The 18,959-nt window shown below is 54.0% G+C and overlaps 1 protein-coding gene across 3 annotated transcripts; it reads left to right on the top strand.

Annotated features, from left to right (window-relative positions):
• The first annotated feature begins 7,459 nt into the window (after window positions 1-7,459).
• CDK2AP1 (cyclin dependent kinase 2 associated protein 1) lies at window positions 7,460-17,945 on the top strand. 3 transcript variants are annotated; one of them, XM_080649577.1, is made up of 4 exons: window positions 7,460-7,805; window positions 12,309-12,406; window positions 14,516-14,642; window positions 17,153-17,945. In XM_080649577.1, the coding sequence occupies exons 1-4, from the start codon at window positions 7,547-7,549 to the stop codon at window positions 17,218-17,220; spliced, it is 552 nt and encodes a 183-aa protein (XP_080505703.1). In that variant the 5' UTR covers window positions 7,460-7,546; the 3' UTR covers window positions 17,221-17,945. The 3 variants fall into 3 exon arrangements, with proteins under 3 accessions (XP_080505703.1, XP_080505702.1, XP_080505704.1); XM_080649576.1 differs by lacking the exon at window positions 7,460-7,805 and adding an exon at window positions 9,028-9,070; XM_080649578.1 differs by lacking the exon at window positions 7,460-7,805 and adding an exon at window positions 11,257-11,417.
• The last annotated feature ends 1,014 nt before the right edge of the window (window positions 17,946-18,959 follow it).

Here is an 18,959-nt window from a genome sequence, read left to right as displayed (position 1 = left end):
CGCGGTGGAGCGGTTAGGACTAGGCCTGGCCGAGGTCCTGCTCCCACCACTGCTGAGACAGGTCACCCAGCGTCTTCCCTGAAAGAGGCCACAAAACAAGGGTTGCCACGAGTGGAGGACGTGGAACACGAGGCTCTCTGTTGAAAATCCATTCCTGCTGTTGAACAGCCAGCCACCCAGCCTGTGGCCCTAAGACTTAAAGCTCTGCTCATGAGACGACAAAAGAGAAACTAATGCAGACAAGCTGCAGGCAGTGGCGAGCACTCGGCTGGGTGTGTGCCTGTCGCAGTCGACTGCTTTCTGGGTTCATTTCCACAGCCCTCAGTCCCCTAGTTTTCAGGTGAAGTTACTCTGCTCATAAGCTATGACAGGCCTTTTAGTTTCTCATTTCTATGCACTTGGTGCCTGAACTTAATACCCATTTATTCGGCAAGTGTTTAATAAGCAACTGCTGGGTGTCTATCGTCAGGCCACATGCTGTCCCTGGAGGTGACTCCTCATGGGTAGTAATTCCAGTGTCACAGACAGTCAACAAGTGGTCCTAGGAGCAAGGTGGAAAACTCAGGACAGCTGTGCGGGGGGCCCACGGGTGGAGGTCCGGGGGGCCCTGACTGCCCTGAGGAAGCGAGTGGGTGGAGAGGAGTGGGGTGATATTATGCTAGTGCTGAGCTCTGGGCTCACTGGGGGAGAAAGGAGTTTTGGCCAGGAAGCCCAGTCAGCTCCTTACAAGAGAAGTTGGGAATAAACGGGAGAGGAAGACAGCTCAAAAAGGAGAGGGGTTAGCTGCCCAGGAAGTGACTAGATCCCTTTGCCATATGTGGACACCCTCACTGTCACTTCACAGAGGAGGTGACAGGCACTGAGGTCAGGGAGCCAGTAAGGGGTGGGGCCCATCCCCAAGATGGACAGGGCCAGGAGTGACTGCTCCCTCTAGACCAGGGGTGGGGAACCTTTTTGCTGCCAAGGGCCATTTGGATATTTATAACATTCCCAGGCCATACAAAATTATCAACTTAAAAAGCCTGCTGTATTTGGTTAGACATTTAATTAACTCACCACAAATGCCTGGCCGGGCCAGACCAAATGATTTCGAGGACCTTACCCAGCTGGAGGACCAGATGTTCCCCACCCTGCCCTCGACCTGGAGAATGGCAGTGGGAGGGAGGGAGGGTTTTCTGAAATGTTCGGAGTTTGGCTTGTTTGTGAGTCCTCTCTGCGGGGTTTGAAATGCTCCATCGAATCCTTCTATTAGTAGCACGCAACACTTAAGGGAATTTAATCACATTTGTAAATGGTGTTAACGTTTAGGGGAATTTAATCTTGTCAAATACATAAGATAATTGAGCATTAATTGAAGAGCAAGTGAAAAGTGAGTGTTTTGCATTTTAACTAAAATATTTGTACCTCGAGCTTGAAGACTGAAGGGAAACTTGTTAAATGTATAACTTTAACAAGTTGAGTAGTAATTTGAATAAGACATGAGAGACCGGACTTCCTGTAGACCCTCCACATCCTGAGTAGTTCTGTTCCTGTTTTTTGTGTATTCAAGTCTGCTGTCAGCCTCCCCACATGTGCCCTGGGTCCCTGCACCATTGACATTTGGGCCGGGCCATTCTTTGTAGGGTGGGGCTGTCCGTCCGGTACCATTGGAGGACATTTAGCAGCACCCCTGGCCTGTACCCACTAGATGCCAGGAGGGCACACTGCACCGCCCCCAAGCTGACACCCCCCCTCCCGTGTCTAGGCATTGCCAGCTCTCTCCTGAGGAGCAAACTCGCCCCTGGTAGGGAACCACTGCCCTCGGCAAGTTAGCCATAAGGAGGCCAAAGAACGGGTCCCTGCACACGAGTGTGTGTGTGTAACAGAGGACAAGGCCCGGGGACAAGGGGCACCACCCCTGAGATGCGGAAGTACAAATGTTAATTGGCTGGGGGTTTGGAGTATATGCAATTTCCATACATATGAATATTTATCAGCTAGTCATTTGAGAGAAGGATGTAAAGAAGCCATCTGGGGAGGCCTTTAGGGAGAGAAAGGAGGCTTTAAAAATGTGCAAAAATGCTTATTTTTAGAGTCCAATTCTCGGGGAGTTGGCTTTGTCCTCTGAAAGCTGCCCATCCTGGGTGGCAAGTGCACCGTTGGGTTAGGAGATGCATGGGACACACTATTGCTCCCAAATCACTGTTGTGAAGAATTAGCAGCACGGGTTAGGGCAGGCAAAGAGTTGGGTGGATGCTAAAGGAGTTTGCAATGCTTAATTTTTTTTAATGTTTTTGATGGTTCTGGGTTTGATCCCCTATCAGGGCACATACAAGAATCAACCAATGAATGCAAAAACAAGTGGAATAACAAATTGATGTTTCTCTCTCTCTAAAAATCAATAAATAAAAAAATTTAAAAAGAAAACAATTTCAGCCCTAGCCCGTTTTGCTCAGTGGATAGAGCGTCGACCTGTGGACTGAAGGGTCCCAGGTTCGATTCCGGTCAAGGGCACATATCTGGGTTGCAGGCTGGATCCCTGCCCCAGTCAGGGCACATGCTGGAGGCAACCAGTCAGTGTGTCTCACATCGATATTTCTCTGTTTCTCCCCCCTCCCACTCTTTCTAAAAATCAATGGAAAAGTGTCCTCGGGTGAGGATTAAGCAAAAACAAACAAACAAAAAAACAACAACAAAAAACCCACACAATGCCCTAGCCGGTTTTGCTCAGTGGATAGAGCATCGGCCTGGGAACTGAAAGGTCCCAGGTTCGATTCTGGTATAGGGCACATGCCCAGGTTGTGGGCTCGCTCCCTAGTGGGGGACTTGCAGGAGGCAGCCAATCCATGATTCTCTCTCATCATGGATGTTTCTCTCTCTTCCTCTTCCTTCCTCTCTGAAATCAATAAAAATATATATTTTTAAAAAACCCACACAAAAACCTATATAAATGGAAAGCTATCCTGGGTCATGAATTGGGGAGCCTAAAATTGATACACAAATATAATACAAGTCCTATCAAAATCCCAATTGCCTTTTCTTGTGTGACCAAAAATAAATAAAATTTAAAAATGGACAAGCAGCCAAGACCGGTTTGACTCAGTGGATAGAGCGTCAGCCTGCGGACTGAAAGGTCCCAGGTTCGATTCCGGTCGAGGGCATGTAACTTGGTTGCGGGCACATACCCAGTAGGAGGTGTGCAAGAGGCAGCTGATTGATGTTTCTCTCTCATCGATATTTCTAACTCTCTATCCCTCTTCTTCTCTGTAGAAAATCAATAAAATATATTTTAAAAAAATAAAATAAAAAATCTTTAAAAAAAATGGACAAGCAGATTCTTTATTTTTTTAATATATTTTATTGATTTTTTACAGAGAGGAAGGGAGAGGGATAGAGAGTCAGAAACATCGATGAGAGAGAAACACCAATCAGCTGCCTCCTGCACACCTCCCACTGGGGATGTGCCCGCAACCAAGGTACATGCCCTTGACCGGAATCGAACCTGGGACCCTTCAGTCCGCAGGCCGACGCTCTATCCACTGAGCCAAACTGGCTAGGGCGACAAGCAGATTCTAAATATGGAAATTCATGGGACCCAGAATAGCCAAAACAACTTTGAGAGAGAGAAACAAAATTGGAGCACTCACACTTCCTATTTTCAAAGTTTATTACTACGAAGCCACAGTAATCAAAGCAGCGTGGTACTGGCAAGGAATCGACATATAGATCAGTGGAATAGAACTGAGTCCAGGAATACACCCTTATATTTATCCTCAATTGATTTTCAACATGGGTGTCAAGACAATTACATGGAGAAAGAATAGTCTTTTCAACAACTGGACGTCCATGTGCAAAGAATGAATTTGGGCCTACCTCACATCATACACAAAAGTTAACGAAAAAACAATCAAAGACTTAAATGTAAGAATAAAAACTTCAACAAAAACATAGGTGAAAATCATCATGACCTTGGACTAGGTGTGTATGATACCAAAAGCACAGCAAATCAGAGAAAAAAGAGAAACATTGGACTTTGTGAAAATTAAAAACGTGTGTGTGTCAAAGTGCCCCATCATAAAAATGAAAAGATCATCCAAAGAATGGGAGAAATTATTTGCAAAAAATAGGTTGTCCCCCAATAATGTATATACGGTGTAACAGCTGATAACTCACTTAATTCTCACTCCTTTTCAGGTTTAACTGATTTGAATAATGGGTGAAGTCAGACTAAGCTTTGAACAAAGAAAATTTATCCTAAAGTGCTACTAGACTTTCTTTTTATGGGGATACATAAAAGATAAAGTTTACGGTACAAAACCAGCAACAGTTGATGCATTGAGGGCACACAAATACTGAGCGAAATGATCCTTGATGTTTGCGATTCCATTGCTTCGAGTTCACAGCAGTGCGTGGACCAGAACAGTCATCAATTTGAAAACAGGCATTGACCAAAACATTTATTCATTTCTGTAGATTCTTTTACATTTTAAAAATGAACTGAATGTTAAGAAACACTGACTTCATAATCATTCAAAGTCCATAAGCAATTTTTTGGGACACCCTGTATATATCTGAGAAGGAACCAGTATCCTGAATATCTTAAAAAAAAACTTACAATTTAATATAAAAAGAAAACTCAATTTAAAAATAGGCAAAAAATTATAATAGATATTTCTCTAAAGAATATATACAAATGACCAGTAAATACATAAAAAGATGCTCAACATCACTGCTCATTAGGAAAATGCAAATCAAAACCAGGAAATCCTAGTTCACACCCATTAGGAAAATAAAAAAAGTCAGATGATAACAAGTGTCGGTGAAGATACGGAGAAACTGGAAGCCTCATGCATTGCTAGTGGGAATGTACCATGGGGAAGCCACTACGGAAAGCGGTTTGGTGGTTCCCCAAAAAGTGAAGCGTAAGACTCAGCAATTCCATTCCTGGGCATATACCCCAAAGAACTGAAAGCTGTTGTCTAGAAAAAATTGTATACTAATGTTCATAGCAGCAGTGCTTATAACAGCCAAAGAGTGGAAACAATCCAACTATCCATCAACTGGTGATGTGTCCTGTCCCTCCAGTGGAGTGGTATTTGCCATGACTAAGAGAGTAGCAAAATACTGATACATGTTACAATGTGGATGAACCTTGAAAATATGATACTAAATGGCCCTGGCCGGTGTGGCTCAGATGGTTGGGTGTCCTCCCGTGCACGGAAGGGTTGCTGGTTCTATTCCGGGTCAGAGCACATGCCTGGGTTGCGGGCTAGATCCCTGGTAGAGGCGTGCAGGAGGCAGCCACTTGAGTGATGTTTCTCTTTCACATCCATGTTTCTCTCTTTCTCCCTCCTTCTTTCTCTAAAAATAAATAAAGCCCTACCGGGTTTGGCTTAGTGGATAGAGCGTTGGCCTGCGAACTGAAGGGTCCCGGGTTTAATTCCAGTCAAGGCCACATACCTGGGTTGCAGGCTCCTCCCTGCCCCGGGCCCTGGTCAGGGGGCGTGCAGAAGGCAACCAATCGATGGATGTGTTTCTCTCACATAGCTATTTCTCTCTGTCTCTCCCTCTCTCTTCCACTCTCTCTAAAACAAATAAATTTAAAACACATAATAAAATAAGTAAAAAAACTAAAAAAAACACACACAAAAAAAACCACCAAAACAAAACATGATGCTAAATGAAAGAAGCTGCAAGAAGATCATATATTGCATCATTCCACTTATATGAGATGCCCAGAGTAGGTACATCCATAGAGACAGAAAGTAGGTTAGAGGTGGCCTAAAGCAAGGGTCGTGGGAAAAGGGCAGTGACTGTATTAGGTATGGAGGTTCTCTTTGGGTCGACCTAGAATTAGATGGTGGTAATGCTTGCACAACTCTGTGAATGCACTAAAAGCCAGTAAGTTGTATGCTTTAAAAGGGTGAATTTTATGCTAAGTGAATTGGATCTCAATTAAAAACAAAAGGAAAAAGTATTTTTCAATGACCGTCAATCAGGACTTAGAGTGAGGGGGTGGGCATGCCAGTAAAAACACAACAATATGGAAAGACAGGAGCCATGCCCTGAGATCTGGAGTCTCGCCCCAAGGACTTGGAGGCACAAACAGCTCCGAGGTGGTGGAGCCAGGATTTCTGCCCAGGTGTGTCTGCCCTATGAGCCCTCTGCTTGTAGCCTCTCACCCCGCACCGACGTCCAATAGGAAAGCCGCCAGCCCTGTGGTTAATAGGAGCTTGAAATGGGGTGGGTCTGAATTCTGACACACTGTGAGAGTAAAATACACGCTGCGTTTTGAAGACTTTGTACGATAAAAATGATACAAAGTATCTTAATTTCTTTACATTTATTACATAGGGAAAACACAGTGTCCTGGATATATTGTGTTAAAATGTATTAAAGATTCATTTCATCAGTTTCTTCTTACTTTCTAAAATGTGACTACTGAAACAATTGAATTGTGGCTGGGAATGGACAGTGCTACTTTTGAGTATTGGATCCCTGGGGGGGGGGGGCGGAGGGTAGAAGGTGTCATTCATTGGTTGATGAAATAAAATTTCGCGGAGCACCCTTGGCTGGACAAGCCTAACGTTGATCACAAGGGGTGCTGGTTAGGCTGGGGAGGAAGGCAGGCTTGGGTGATAGCCCTTACTCACGTAGATGTCTGAAAGTCTGTGACTAATTTAAAGATTTGCAAACCACTGTTATCCAAAAGGATGGCCAAGGGTGGGCATCTTGTGTATTTTGATGAGCTTCACTGTTTAAGCACAACACTAGGAAAGAGTAGCTTTTAAAAGCTTAACCACCTAATCTCAACTACATCTGATGCAGTCAGACCTGGGGATGGGCTGGGCTGGGCAGGGGTCGACGGAGGGCCCAAAATTCTAAGGTAAACTCCAGGGGAGGAGAAACGTGGCCACATTCATTCTTGTACCCTTGGCGCCTGGAACAGTGTCCGGCGCGTAGTAGGCGCTCCTTAAATATTTGAATGAGTTAAGATGCACAATTATGTAAATGCAAGGGTAAATCTTCCAGGGGGAAATTCCTGGCTTTTGTCAGGAGTCGCAGGCCCCCAAAGGGTTAAAAACCACTTAATACAGACAGGGATGTGGAATTTATTTGAAATCAATGTCAAGAATTGGTTGTTCTGATTCTGGGGAAGAGCCAGACCTCGGCGTCTGGAAGGATCTACGTGCTTAAAAATACCATTCGCCACCATTTTCTCCAGGTAATTTTCCATCCCTGCCCCCACAGGCAAGGGGACGAAAAGTAATTCTGAAATCCAATCTTGCTATTTAAAATGAAAGGATTTTTTTTTAAGCGGTAAAATAAGAAACCTCCAGGCGCTGGACGCGAAGAAGAAGAAGAAAGGAACCCACGCGGGCCACCGGCGCCGCCTGGACCCCAGCCCCCCAAACTTTGCCAAGTTGCGGGCGCCGAACGCGCGGGGAGGCGCGGGGCGCGGCCGCGGGCGGAGCCGCCCCCTGACGCCGGGCCGCCCCCTCCCGGCCCGGGCCGGCCCCGCTGGCTCGGCTCAAAGTTTGCGGCCGCCCCTGCGCCCGCCCGATGTATGGGTGATATACTGCGGCGGTGTCAGGGTGAGGGACGGCCATATTTGCCGGTGCGGCCCGAGCCGTCAACAACAAAAAGTGCGCGGGAGCTCGGCGGGCGCACGGACGGGCGCACGGACGCCGGGCCCGCCTCGCCGCCGCCCGGCCTCGCCGCCGCCGCCGCCTCGCGGGCCGGGCCCCGCTGCGCCCCGCCGCCCGGGGGGATGTCTTACAAACCGAACTTGACCGCGCACATGCCCGCCGCCTCCCTCAACGCCGGTGAGTGCGCCCCGCGGGCCGCGCGCGTCGCGCCCCAAGTGCCGCCAAGTTGGGGGCCCGCGCGCCCGGGCACGGTTCCCGGGGCCCCGCGAGGCTGGGGGCGACGGGCACCGGGTCCCGGCCGGGGGCAGCGCGGCCGCCGCCGCCATGATTCCGGCGCCCGCGCTGCCAAAGTTGGCGGGTGCGCCCCGCGCGGGGCTGGGCCTCGGGCCGGGGCTGGGCTGGGGCTCGGGGCGCGGGCGGCCGCCGCGGTCCCCCCCACGCCGGCGGCCGAGGGCTCGCGGGGAGCGTGGCGGGCGAGGGCGGGGGAAGCTTCCTCGGCTCCTTTTTCCTCCAGCTTTTGGGCGGCTCGGCGAGGGCCCCTGCCGGCGGGAGTCGGGAGCGGCCGGGCCGCTTCGGGCGCGGGGCGCGGGGCGCGGGGCGCGGGGCCCGGGCCGCCGGTGAGGAGCGGGGTTGCAGGCCGGGGCTGGGGGGCCCGGGCTGCAGAGGCGCACGTGCGAGGCCAGACCAGCCAGGGGCAGGGCTGGGGGCGGCGGCGTGCCAGGTGCAGCCGCCCGGGAGGGCGCAGGGCAGCTGGGCAGGGACGGGGGTCCCCCACGGTGCAGGGGACTCAATGAATGGGGGCTCAGCCTGGCGCGCGGGAGCAGGGTCCTCAGAACGGGGCACGTGGGAGGTCCCCTCTGGTGTGAGCGGTGTGAAGGAAGTTGGAGAGGAGCGGGCGTCTCTGAGTGCTTGCAGGCGGTGTGTGTATGTGTGTATGTGTGTGGGGGGTGCATCTGAGCCGGGCTTCACATCTCGGGGCCCCCAAGTCTGGACTTAGAAGGCCTCCTCCAGCCCAAGTCGGGAGGGGCCATCCTCTCCCCTCCCCTGGGGCTGCAGCCGGGAGGTCCCGGGAAACTCCTCCAGAAGTTGTCAGGCAGCTTGAGGCTGCGCCCAGGGCCTCGCCTCAGGGACCGGAGGAGACAGGGAGGGGGCCTGTGAAATGGTGGAGTTTGGAGGGGGCCGGCTTTGTCCCCTCCCCGGGTCCTTCTCCTTCAGACAGTTGGTTGGAAACAGACTTCCCCAAAAGCTAGGCGCATTCGTGGGGCGGGGGCGGGGAGGGGGCAGAGGCCCGCGGGGAGGGGATTGGCCTCCCGGTCAGAAATGCCACGCTGGCGCTGGCAGTTGGCCGCAGGTTTGGGCCTTGTCTCCAAATGTTGACTTCTTAACTCCAAAAATCTGCAGAGGGACCCAAAAAAGCAATATGCAGTCATATATACATACAGGTGAATACATATGTATTTAACTTTTTGGATACAGACTTGGGGATTAAAAAGGGTTAAGATTCAGGGTATGGATTTGGGGCGGGTGGTTGAACAGTACTATGTTCTCAAATGTCCTCACCTGCTCTGGGGTCTCAAACCTCAAAGAGACAGGCTTTGTGGGCCAGGTAGGCTTTCTCCCTCCCTCCCCCCTCCCCTCCCCTCCCCCTCCCTCCTTCATCTCATCTTCGGGGTGGGGAGGGGGAGTGAGGGCTCGGGCCCTACACTGGGACCTTTGGGATCTGGGGTCATGAGTGACAGGCACCCACTCAGGAGCCCTGAAGCCGGTTCTGGGCTGCCAGCACCTGTGCGCGGGTTTTCTTCTTCTATGGTGAGATCCATGAGGAGTGCCGAGGTCCCCGGATCTCTGGGGTTCCGGTGGGGGCCACCCCCTGCCCGTGGACCCCTTTACGGAGCCCCATCTCCCCCTGCCATTTGCATCCAAGATGGACTCTCCACTGCCGCTCCTCTGGCTTCCTTGTCATCATCCCTCATGCCCTCCAGCCCTGCCTCCTGCGCATGGGTTGCCAAGCCACGGCCTGGCCCGCGGTGGCAGTGGCGGAGTTAGACAAAGCCTCCGCCTCCCTGCCGGAGAGCCCCCCCCAGGCGCCCCAAGTGGCGGGAAGGCCTCCAGCTCCCCAGGCCCAGGCCGCTCTTTGTCTGGCGTGGGGGCGGGGAGGCGCGCCTGGCCCCAGGAGCTGCTGGCCTCTGAGTCCCTCCCCAGCTCGGCCTCCCTAGTTCCCGCACACTGCGCGCATTGTCTGCGGCTCCGAGACACAGCGCTCACACCCAGTCAGCTTTTCTCCCTGGCCTCGTGCGGCCCGACCCTGAGGGTCTGCAGGAAGCAGTGGGCATGAGTGGAACTCAGGGCCATTTGCCAACTCTCCAGGGCCACAGACAACCCCCCCCCCCTTCAACACAGTGTAAGGGATGCACCTGCACCTAGTGGGGGTCACCTGCCCTGAGCTACTGCCTGACTCCCCTCTCGCCCAACCCAAACCGAGCAATTTCTCCTCCCTCCTCCCTTAGCCCCTAATACCCAACCTGGAGCCATTAGACGATCTGGTGGGAACCATTGCCGCAAACGGATGGAGAAACCGAGGCCTGGAGGGGGAAGGGACTTGTCTGGGGTCACAGCCAGGTGTGGCACAGCTGGGCTGGCTCCTGGGTCAGTCCTTTGCCTGTAGGAGAGAAGACCGGGAGGGTGCCTGGGGGTGCCAGCCCAACTCTGCCAGGGAGCTGGCATCTTCCGCATGCCTTCAAGTGCTGTGGGATGATCCACACCCAGCCCCAGCCTCACCCTGAGCATCCTGGGAGGTGTCATAACCTGTAGCGGTCGGGCTTAGAATCCAGTTCTGGAGCTGCGAAGCCTGAGCTAACCAGACCCCACTCAGTGCCCACATCAGCAAGTGCAGGAAATTGGGGTTTGGCTGATAGGGTGAGGGGAGCTCAGGGCAGCCATCCTGCCCCAATCCTGTGCCCTGGGTGGAGGTCACAGCGGCGGGTAGTGAGCCCCCATGCTGAGCAGCACGGTCCCACAGTGCGTTATCCTCCCCGCTTCAGAGGCTCAGAGCTGCCCAGTGATGTGCCCAGATGCCCTCTTGGAGTGGCAGTATCCATGTGTCCTGACTGGGCATCCCATGCTTTGAAAAAATCTTTTTATTGGTTTTAGAGGAAGGGGAGAGACAGAGAAACACCAATGATGAGAGAGAATCATCCATCGGCTGCCTCCTGCATGCCCCACAATGGGATGGGGCCCGCAAACCAGGCATGGGCCTTGACTGGGAATCGAACCGTGACCTCCTGGTTCATGGGTCAACGCTCAACCACCGAGCCACGCTGGCAGCCCAGTGTCCCATGCTTGAGCATAATCTTGGGCTCCTGGTGGGTAAATCCAGGGCAGGCCTGAGCGTGAACGTATAGAGCTGTCCCTCGCTCCTGGACAGAGGGACAGGCATTGGGGTCAGCCTCCCCTGTGCTGTGTGGCCTGGGGCAGTTCCCACCCTCTCTGGCCTGTTTCCCTCTCCACCAAGGAGCTCCTGGGTTCTCGAGGGCCCCTTCCAGCCCCATCAGCCAGAGCTCCTGAACTTCCCCCTCCCGGCCCCTCCCCTTGCCCACACTAGATGAGCAGCTGGTCGCTTTGGCCAGCCTGGCACCAGCTGTCCCTCCCCGGGGCCAAGTCTGCAGAGCCCGCTCTGTTGCGTGTGAGAGAGACCGTTTGGCTCTGCAGGCGGCAGGCCGGGGGGGTTGGGGGGGGAGCTGTTCCTTGGCCGGGCGTGGAGGCAGGCGGGCAGCTGCCGAGGAGGGCTAGGTAAATTCTCCATGGTTACCGCTGTTTGTAATTCCACAGGACATCCTTTCCCCGCTAATGGCCACTCGGACGCCATTACAGGTCTGCATGCTTCCGGCTCCTGAGCGGGGAGCTGGGGAATTCCCCGCTGCCGGTCCACCCCGTTCAGGAGACGCCCTCCTGCGCTGGGCCCTGGCCCAGTGATCCCTCGCTGCCAAGGGACAGTGTCTCTGAGAGTTGCAGTCCCTAAGTGGGGCCACCCCTCCCTTCTTTGGGTGCAAGTCATCTGGGTGTAGACTCAGACTCTCAAGTGTCCTGTCCCCTCTTTGGGGAGGGGGTGATGGGCTCAGAGGGTGAGGGCTTGTCTGAGGACACACAGGCCGTGGTATACTCCAGATTCTTGACTTGGTGTCCCGTGCACCCATCTCCAGCCAGGGATGGGGCTCAGATCCAAACCCCGCCCCGTCTCCCTGCCCACGGACAACAGCCCAGGTGTGGGCCAGCCTCGGGTGCAGAGGGCAGTTGTGGCAGTGATGTGGCTCGAGGTGATCGGCCCCTGGGGAACAGGGAGACTGGCGAGGGTTAGGCTGAGCATAGCAGCACCTGTCATCTTTGGTACCACTCCCGACTGCAGGGCTGGGAAGGCGGTCATGGACCACAGGAGTGGTGTCTGCTGCTGTGGTGGGTGCAAAGCCCAGTGGCCTGTTACATTTTACGATCAGTTGTCGAGTCCAGGGGTCAGCCAAGGCCAAACTAGAGGACAGGAGCAGGGTTCTCTGTCCTGCGGAGATGGTAGGCCACTGTTGATGGCATGGGTCCCGGGCAGGGGGACTGTGGCAGACCCTGAATCCTCGCCTCGGGGACGGCTGGTCACAGCTATGGGATTCCTGATTGCTCTCTCCTCCACCCTAGCTGGGAGCGTCCACCCGCCTTCCACCAGCATGGCGACGTCCTCCCAGTACCGCCAGCTGTTGAATGACTATGGACCACCATCTCTAGGCTACACGCAGGTATGGCGGCGGGGGTGATGCGCAGCGGGAGGGGCCGGGGACTCGGTGGGAGGGACGAAGGAGTAGAAATGATGGATGGAAGTCATCAGCTTCCTCACTCAGGTCAAGGACCCGGCTGGACTCATGTTCAGGACCTGAGGCATCTCAGAGGGTGGCAAGGTGTTTCATGGGGACACTGAGCTGGGATGGGCGATGGGGAGCGCAAGGAAAGATGGAAGCCCTGGGGGCTGCGGTTCTGTCGGGGGGCCACCACCTCATGTATGTCCCCAGTGGGTCTTCTTGTGCCTGAGGCCTGGGGAAGAAGGCCTGACCTGACTCTGGGTCTGACCTGGAACAGAGGGGAGGGTCCGGTTCCCACTCCCACCCCACGAGGTCGCAGCTCGAGCAAAGAGGAGTCGAGATGCATGTGGTGAGGAGCTGGTGGCTCCTGAGCGAGGCTACTTGGGTTTACACCTGGTTCTGCCACTTCTTTTTTAAAAAAATATATTTTTTAATTGATTTCGGAGAAGGGAGAAGGAGAGATAGAAATATCAATAATGAGAGAGAATCATTGATTGGCTGCCTTCTGCATGCCCCACACTGGGGATCAAGCCCACAACCCGGGCATGTGCCCTGACCTGGAATTGAACCATGACCGGGTTCATGGGTCGACGCTCAACCACTGAGCCATGCTGGCCGGGCTCTGGTTCTGCCACTTCTGGAAACAGGACCCCCCCTGGCAATCTTGCTGAGACTTGGTTTTCTCACTGTCAAGTGGGGCTCCCCGGGCTGGTAGCATAGTGGAGGCAGCCACTTCAGCCACTGTGGCACCTGCCAGGGAAACGTGGCCTGTGGAGGGACTCACGGTTGCCAGCTGCAAGATTCTCTTTCATGGCCAGAACTTGCCACATTCTGAGTTGCCATGGACACTGTCCTTGGGGATGAGGTGGCGGCTCCCCGGCCATGCCCCGCCAGGCAGTCCTGTCCCAGGAGGAGAAGCGGGCCCGGGCTCGGGAAAGGGACCGCCTGAAGAAGCGGCGGCGGCGGGAGGATGGGCTGAAGCGCAGCCTGGAGAGGCAGCGCAATGCCCTGGCCATGAGGCGGTGGCGGGAGCAGCGGAAGGAGGAGTGCGGGGCCACAAGGAGGCGCCGGCAGGATGCTGAGGACCTGGACCAGGAGAAGAGGAAGGACCTCGAGACTAAGCAGCAGAGGCAGCAGAGAAGGAGGGAGGAGCAGGCGAGGGCCTCCAGGAGGGAAGGCCGGTCCTGGTGCCACTGGGGAGGAGGAGGTGGAAGTGGAGGAGGAGGAGGAGGAGCAGGAGGAGGAGGAGGAAGAGGAGATGGAGCAGGAGGAGGAGGAAGAGGAGATGGAGGAGGAGGAGATGGAGATGGAGGAGGAGGAGATGGAGATGGAGGAGATGGAGATGGAGATGGAGGAGATGGAGATGGAGGAGGAGGAGATGGAGGAGGAGATAGAGATGGAGGAGGATGAGATGGAGGAGGAGGAGATGGAGATGGAGATGGAGGAGGAGGAGATGGAGATGGAGGAGGAGGAGGAGGAGATAGAGATGGAGGAGGAGGAGATAGAGATGAAGGAGGAGGAGATGGAGATGGAGGAGGAGGAGGATAAGGAGGGAGAGGCCCATGGGGAACCCAGCCTCACGGTCTGGGTGCTGCTTGGGGCTGTTGAGGTGTCTGGAGAAAAGGGTTTCTGTGGGGCGAGCCCTGCCAGTGGGGGAGGATGGGCTCCTTCCAGATGGCCTTGGTGACTTTTCTAGTCTTGCCCACCCCAGGCGTGGCCTCCGTCTCACCCACTCGCTCTGCACCCTCAGCCCCTGGGTTATACTTGCTCGTCCCCCTGGGCCCTAGGAAGTTCTTAGTGAAGCCTTTGCTGTGGAGACAGGCCGTGGAGATGCAGGAAGCTTTCTGGGAGCTGCCGGGTGGGTTCCTGGAGCGTGAGTCCAGCCGGGCCACCTCCCTGCTCTGTAGGTGTCCCTCAGCGGGGACAGCCGCTCTGGGCCCGCCACCCTCCCTCCACACCCCGTCCTTGCTGCCGCAGGCACGTGGTGGCCCTGACTGGCGTCGGAGTCAGGTGAATTTCAGTCCATCTGAACCTGCTTTCTGATTCTAGGGAACAGGAAACAGCCAGGTGCCCCAGAGCAAATATGCTGAGCTGCTGGCCATCATCGAAGAGCTGGGGAAAGAGATCCGACCCACATACGCGGGCAGCAAGAGCGCGATGGAGAGACTAAAACGAGGTGCGTCCAGCAGGGGACCCCAAGGCACCGGCCCATCACTGCTGTGAAAGTTTTCTAGGGGTTCCTGGGAGGGTGGGGGTCACCGAGCCACAGGGGCTCCTGGTTTGTAGAGTTGCCGTGGGATGGGGAGGCATCGGGCAGGTGAGCGACTTTGGGGTTTGATGGGAAGGGGCTTCTACGAGGGGTAGCTCAGCCGTGAGCCTTGCCCGCCTGTGGCTGCCAGGAGGGTCCATCTGCTTTGAAAAGGACTCAGGAGCTCTGCCTCCTCCCTGCTGCCTTCCTGCGGCCACGTGTCGGAGGGGCGGGGGGCTGGGGGTCTGTGCTAGTCCGGGGCAGGCGACGGGGGTGCATTGAGTGCTTTTGTGATGGAGGTAATAGCACAGGGAAAAGGCGACTCAGGCAACGCTGTGAGCGACCAGTGTCTCAGAGGTCGGGAAGCCACTGGCTGCCCTGTGAAGTGAGAGGAGGAGGGAGGACTTCTATTTTAGAAGGTGGCAGTCAGCCCAGTAGCCTGTGTGTGAAGTTCATTTCAGGAGGGATTTGGGGATCTTCAGAGGGTTCGGGAAGCAACCTTGGAGGAAAAGAGAGGAGCAGCCGGGTTATAAACAGAGGCATCTGCGGGGGCCACTGTCGGGGTCGCGGCTCCGCGGGGACAGGCAGGGCTGGCTGAGGGCGCCTGGTGCTCAGGAGCCTTGTGAGGACCGATGGCAGGGCTGGGCTGGGCGAGCACAGGCACGGCATTGTGGGAAGGGGACTGGCGGTCGGAGGCGGGAACCGGAGAGGGTTTGGGGCAGGTGTGGAGCTGAATCCCGATCCAGCCCGGGGCCAGGTGGGCGTTGTTCTGTCATCTGGGCCTTGGTTAGAGTCAGACAGAGGCACTGGTTACCTGAATGGGAATCCCTGGGACAATGCTGGACCTGAGAGTCTAGCAGGGAATCAGGGGCTGTGGTGAAGTCAGCATGTGGACACACCCAGTGACCACTCTGGGCACAGCATGGGCGAGCAGCTGGTCCTGCCCAGCGGCCAGTTCATGTGGTAGCAGGTGAGAGGGCCACAGTGGGCACGAGGGAGTGCGGCGCACTGTCCAAAGGTCGGTGATCAACAGCCAGTGAGCTCAGAATGGTTTATGGAATTTTTAAAAATCCTTACCCGAGGACATGTTTTCATTAATTGTCAGAGGAAGGGGAGGGAGGGGGAGAGAGAGAGCGAGAGAAAGAGAGAGAAACATTGATGTGAGAGAAACATCTACCGGTTGCTTCCCCATACACTCCCCAACTGGGGATTGAACCTACAACCTAGGTATGTGCCCTGATCAGCATTCCAACCCAAAACCTTTTGATGTACAGAAGACTCTCTCATCATTGGTGTTTCTATGTCTCTCCCCGTCTCTGAGATCAATATATTTAAAAAAAAGAAGAGAAAAGCAACAACTTTAAGGTGTGGGATCTTTAAAGTGAGTCAGGCTTAAAGATGGTACTCGTGCCACCAGGGGACGCAGTGGTGTAGAGTCCCGTCTTGAAGAGCTGGCTGGCCAGCACCTTGAGTGCCGAAGGAAGGGGTTAGGGCAGGGGTGGGCAAACTTTTTGACTCGAGGGCCACAATGGGTTCTTAAACTGGACTGGAGGGCCGGAACAAAAGCATGGATGGAGTGTTTGTGTGAACTAATATAAATTCAAAGTAAAGGAGCGGAGGGGAGAGCAAGAGAACCCTCCGGTCTTTCGGCTCCGCGGGCCAGATAGAACAGCCGAACGGGCCGGATCCGGCCCGCGGGCCGTAGTTTGCCCACGGCTGGTTAGGGAGACCCCAGTAGGGAAGGGCTTTGAGAGGGGGAAGGAGCCCGGGCAGGCGCGGCTCAGTGGTTGAGCATCAACCTATGAATCAGGAGGTTACAGTTCAATTCCCGGTCAGGGCACATGCCCGGGGTGCAGGCTTGATCCCCAGTGTAGTGCTTGTAGGAGGCCGCTGATCAATGATTCTTTCTCATCATTGATGTTTGTATCTCTCTCTCCCTCTCTGAAATCAATAAAAACATTTAAAGAGGGGGGGAGGGAATGTTAGTGCCATTTATATATATATTTCATTTTTTTGTTAATCCTCACCTGAGGATATTTTCCTATTGATCTTTGAGAGAGAGAGTGGAAGAGAGAGGGAAAGACAGAGAAACATTGATGTGAGAGAAACACATCGATTGGTTGCCTTCTGCACGCACCCCAACCAGGGCCCAGGCAGCAACCAAGGTATGTGCCTTGATCTGAATCGAACCCAGGACCCTTTGGTCCGCAGGCCAACGCTCTATCCACTGAGCCAAACTGGCTAGGCACTAAAAAGTGCCTTTTAAACCATGTGGAGGCCTGGGTGGTTGGCTGCGGGTCCCAGTTCAGTGCGAGGGTTCTCTGGCTGGTGGTGAAAGGACCCTCTTCCTCCTTCGAAGTCCTCCTCCTCTCCTGGACCGGGTTCCTCTCTCGGACCCGGTCAGCGGATGGTCCCCAGCCCTGCCTCTTCTCTTCCAGGCATCATCCACGCGAGAGGGCTGGTTCGGGAGTGCTTGGCCGAGACGGAGCGGAACGCCAGGTCCTAGCCTCCGAGTCAGCGCGGAAGGCTTTCCATCTTCTTCCAAGAAGTGACAGCTCATGCCCCCTGTTCAGATGAAACTTGGTTTCACAATGGTAACAGCTTGGTTTCTCCTCCCCGTGCCCCTCCCGTGGTTCGTCAGGCTCCGAACCTCCCGTCGCTGAGATGGAGAAGAGGTTTTGCAATTATTAGGTTTACATATTAGTTAGGAACTACCCAGGGCGTTTTGTGTTTTTCTAAGCATTGATTTACATGGTGCACGTCAGTTACCTATCACAACAAACGTAGATGATCTCCCGGATACAGGTGTGTCTCTTCTGGATACATTTCTGTTACTCACGTGGTTCTTTGTTTCTCTTCTGAGCTGATCCAACTCTGAGGGTTTGTTTCAGTGAGTCCAGAGGCAGCGCTTTAGTAGCCAGTGCCCGTTCGCCACAGAGTATACATTCTGCTCAATGTAACTTTTTATTTTGCTTAAGCATTTGCATGACTATTAGTACTTTGAAGTCAATCTTTAAAATGCACAAGTTATAAATACAGAAGAAAGAGCAACTTACTGAACCTCGAACCTCGCCTGACAAGGACCCCTGAAATTTTCCCTAAGGATGTATGTAGATTTCAGTTCCGTCTTTCCCATCAGTGGATCCAAACATCTGGAAGAAAGTGACTAATACTGTTTGCATCTTTGTATGTATTTATTACTTGATGTAATAAAGCTTATTTTCATTAACAACTGGTATCAAGATGTGGGTTCCTTGAATCAAGTGGCATTTAAAAAACGTTTTTTTTGTTTTATTGATTTCAGAGAAGGGATAGAGAAACATCAATGATGAGAGAGAAGCATGGTTCAGCTGTCTTCTGCACCCCCCCTACTGGGGATCGAGTTCAACCTGGGCATGTGCCCTGTGAGGGAATTGAACTGTGACCTCCTGGTTACTAGGTCAATGCTCAACCACTGTGCAACACCAGCCAGGCTCAAGTGGCATTTTTAAAAACAGCTCCTCAAGGGGAGGTGAGAGAGACCTGTCAAAGGTGGCATTTTCCCACCTGACCCTGAAGCGTCATGGGAGGATGTGATTATGATTAGCACAATGGGCTGGGGAAGCGTTTGCTGTGGTCACAAGGCAGGGATACAGCGAAGTTGCAAAGGTGAGTTGTGGTGCATTTTAATTGCAGTGGACTTCAGGGGGTGCCAGGAAAGCGCATGAACAGCGGTGAGAGCAGTTCCTCACTTTGCCCTTTACCCTCCCCGTCCCCTGCAATTAGTACCTTCTCAGTTTTTAGGTGCTAATCCTGTAAGCATTTCCTGGGTGCTACAGGAACCTGTTTTCCATGCAACGTGGCCACTTCACATGCTGCTCTGGTGTGGGACAGCGCCAGGAGGTGCTGGACGTGTGAGAATCCGAGTGGTGGAGGTGGTTTGTACTAGGAATCCCCACGGGGGAGCACTCTTTGGCCAGGGGTATGGGCAGTTTTGCAGGCTTGAGGCAGTCCGGCCCTTACATGTCTGAGCCCTAGGAAGGGTTTTAGGGAGTGAGCTTGTCTGTACCTCTGTTACGCACATGCCAGGAGATAGGCGATGGAAATGGAAGCTCCTGTCTGCAGCTCTCCCGCCCTTATGGCTTCTTGTGCACTGTTCCAGTGCCTTACCTGGCGACCTTTGGTGGAAGTTGGAGTGGGGAAGGGTCCTGCCCACTGCACCCAGAGGTCTAGAGAGCCTTGTGTAGGACACTTGAGCTTCTGGAC

The sequence above is a fragment of the Plecotus auritus genome, assembly GCF_963455305.1.
Source record: "Plecotus auritus genome assembly, chromosome: 13".
NCBI lineage: Eukaryota > Metazoa > Chordata > Mammalia > Chiroptera > Vespertilionidae > Plecotus > Plecotus auritus.
This window is presented reverse-complemented; position numbering and strand designations above follow the sequence as displayed.

What these genes read in the sequence shown, in the direction of transcription:
- CDK2AP1 (XM_080649577.1), top strand. Translation starts at nt 7,547, where the DNA reads ATGGGTGATATACTGCGGCGGTGTCAGGGTGAGGGACGGCCATATTTG. An exon ending in CGCCGCCTCCCTCAACGCCG is followed by an intron (nt 7,806 to 12,308) that starts GTGAGTGCGCCC and finishes CCTCCACCCTAG; the next exon opens with CTGGGAGCGTCCACCCGCCT. An exon ending in CATCTCTAGGCTACACGCAG is followed by an intron (nt 12,407 to 14,515) that starts GTATGGCGGCGG and finishes TTCTGATTCTAG; the next exon opens with GGAACAGGAAACAGCCAGGT.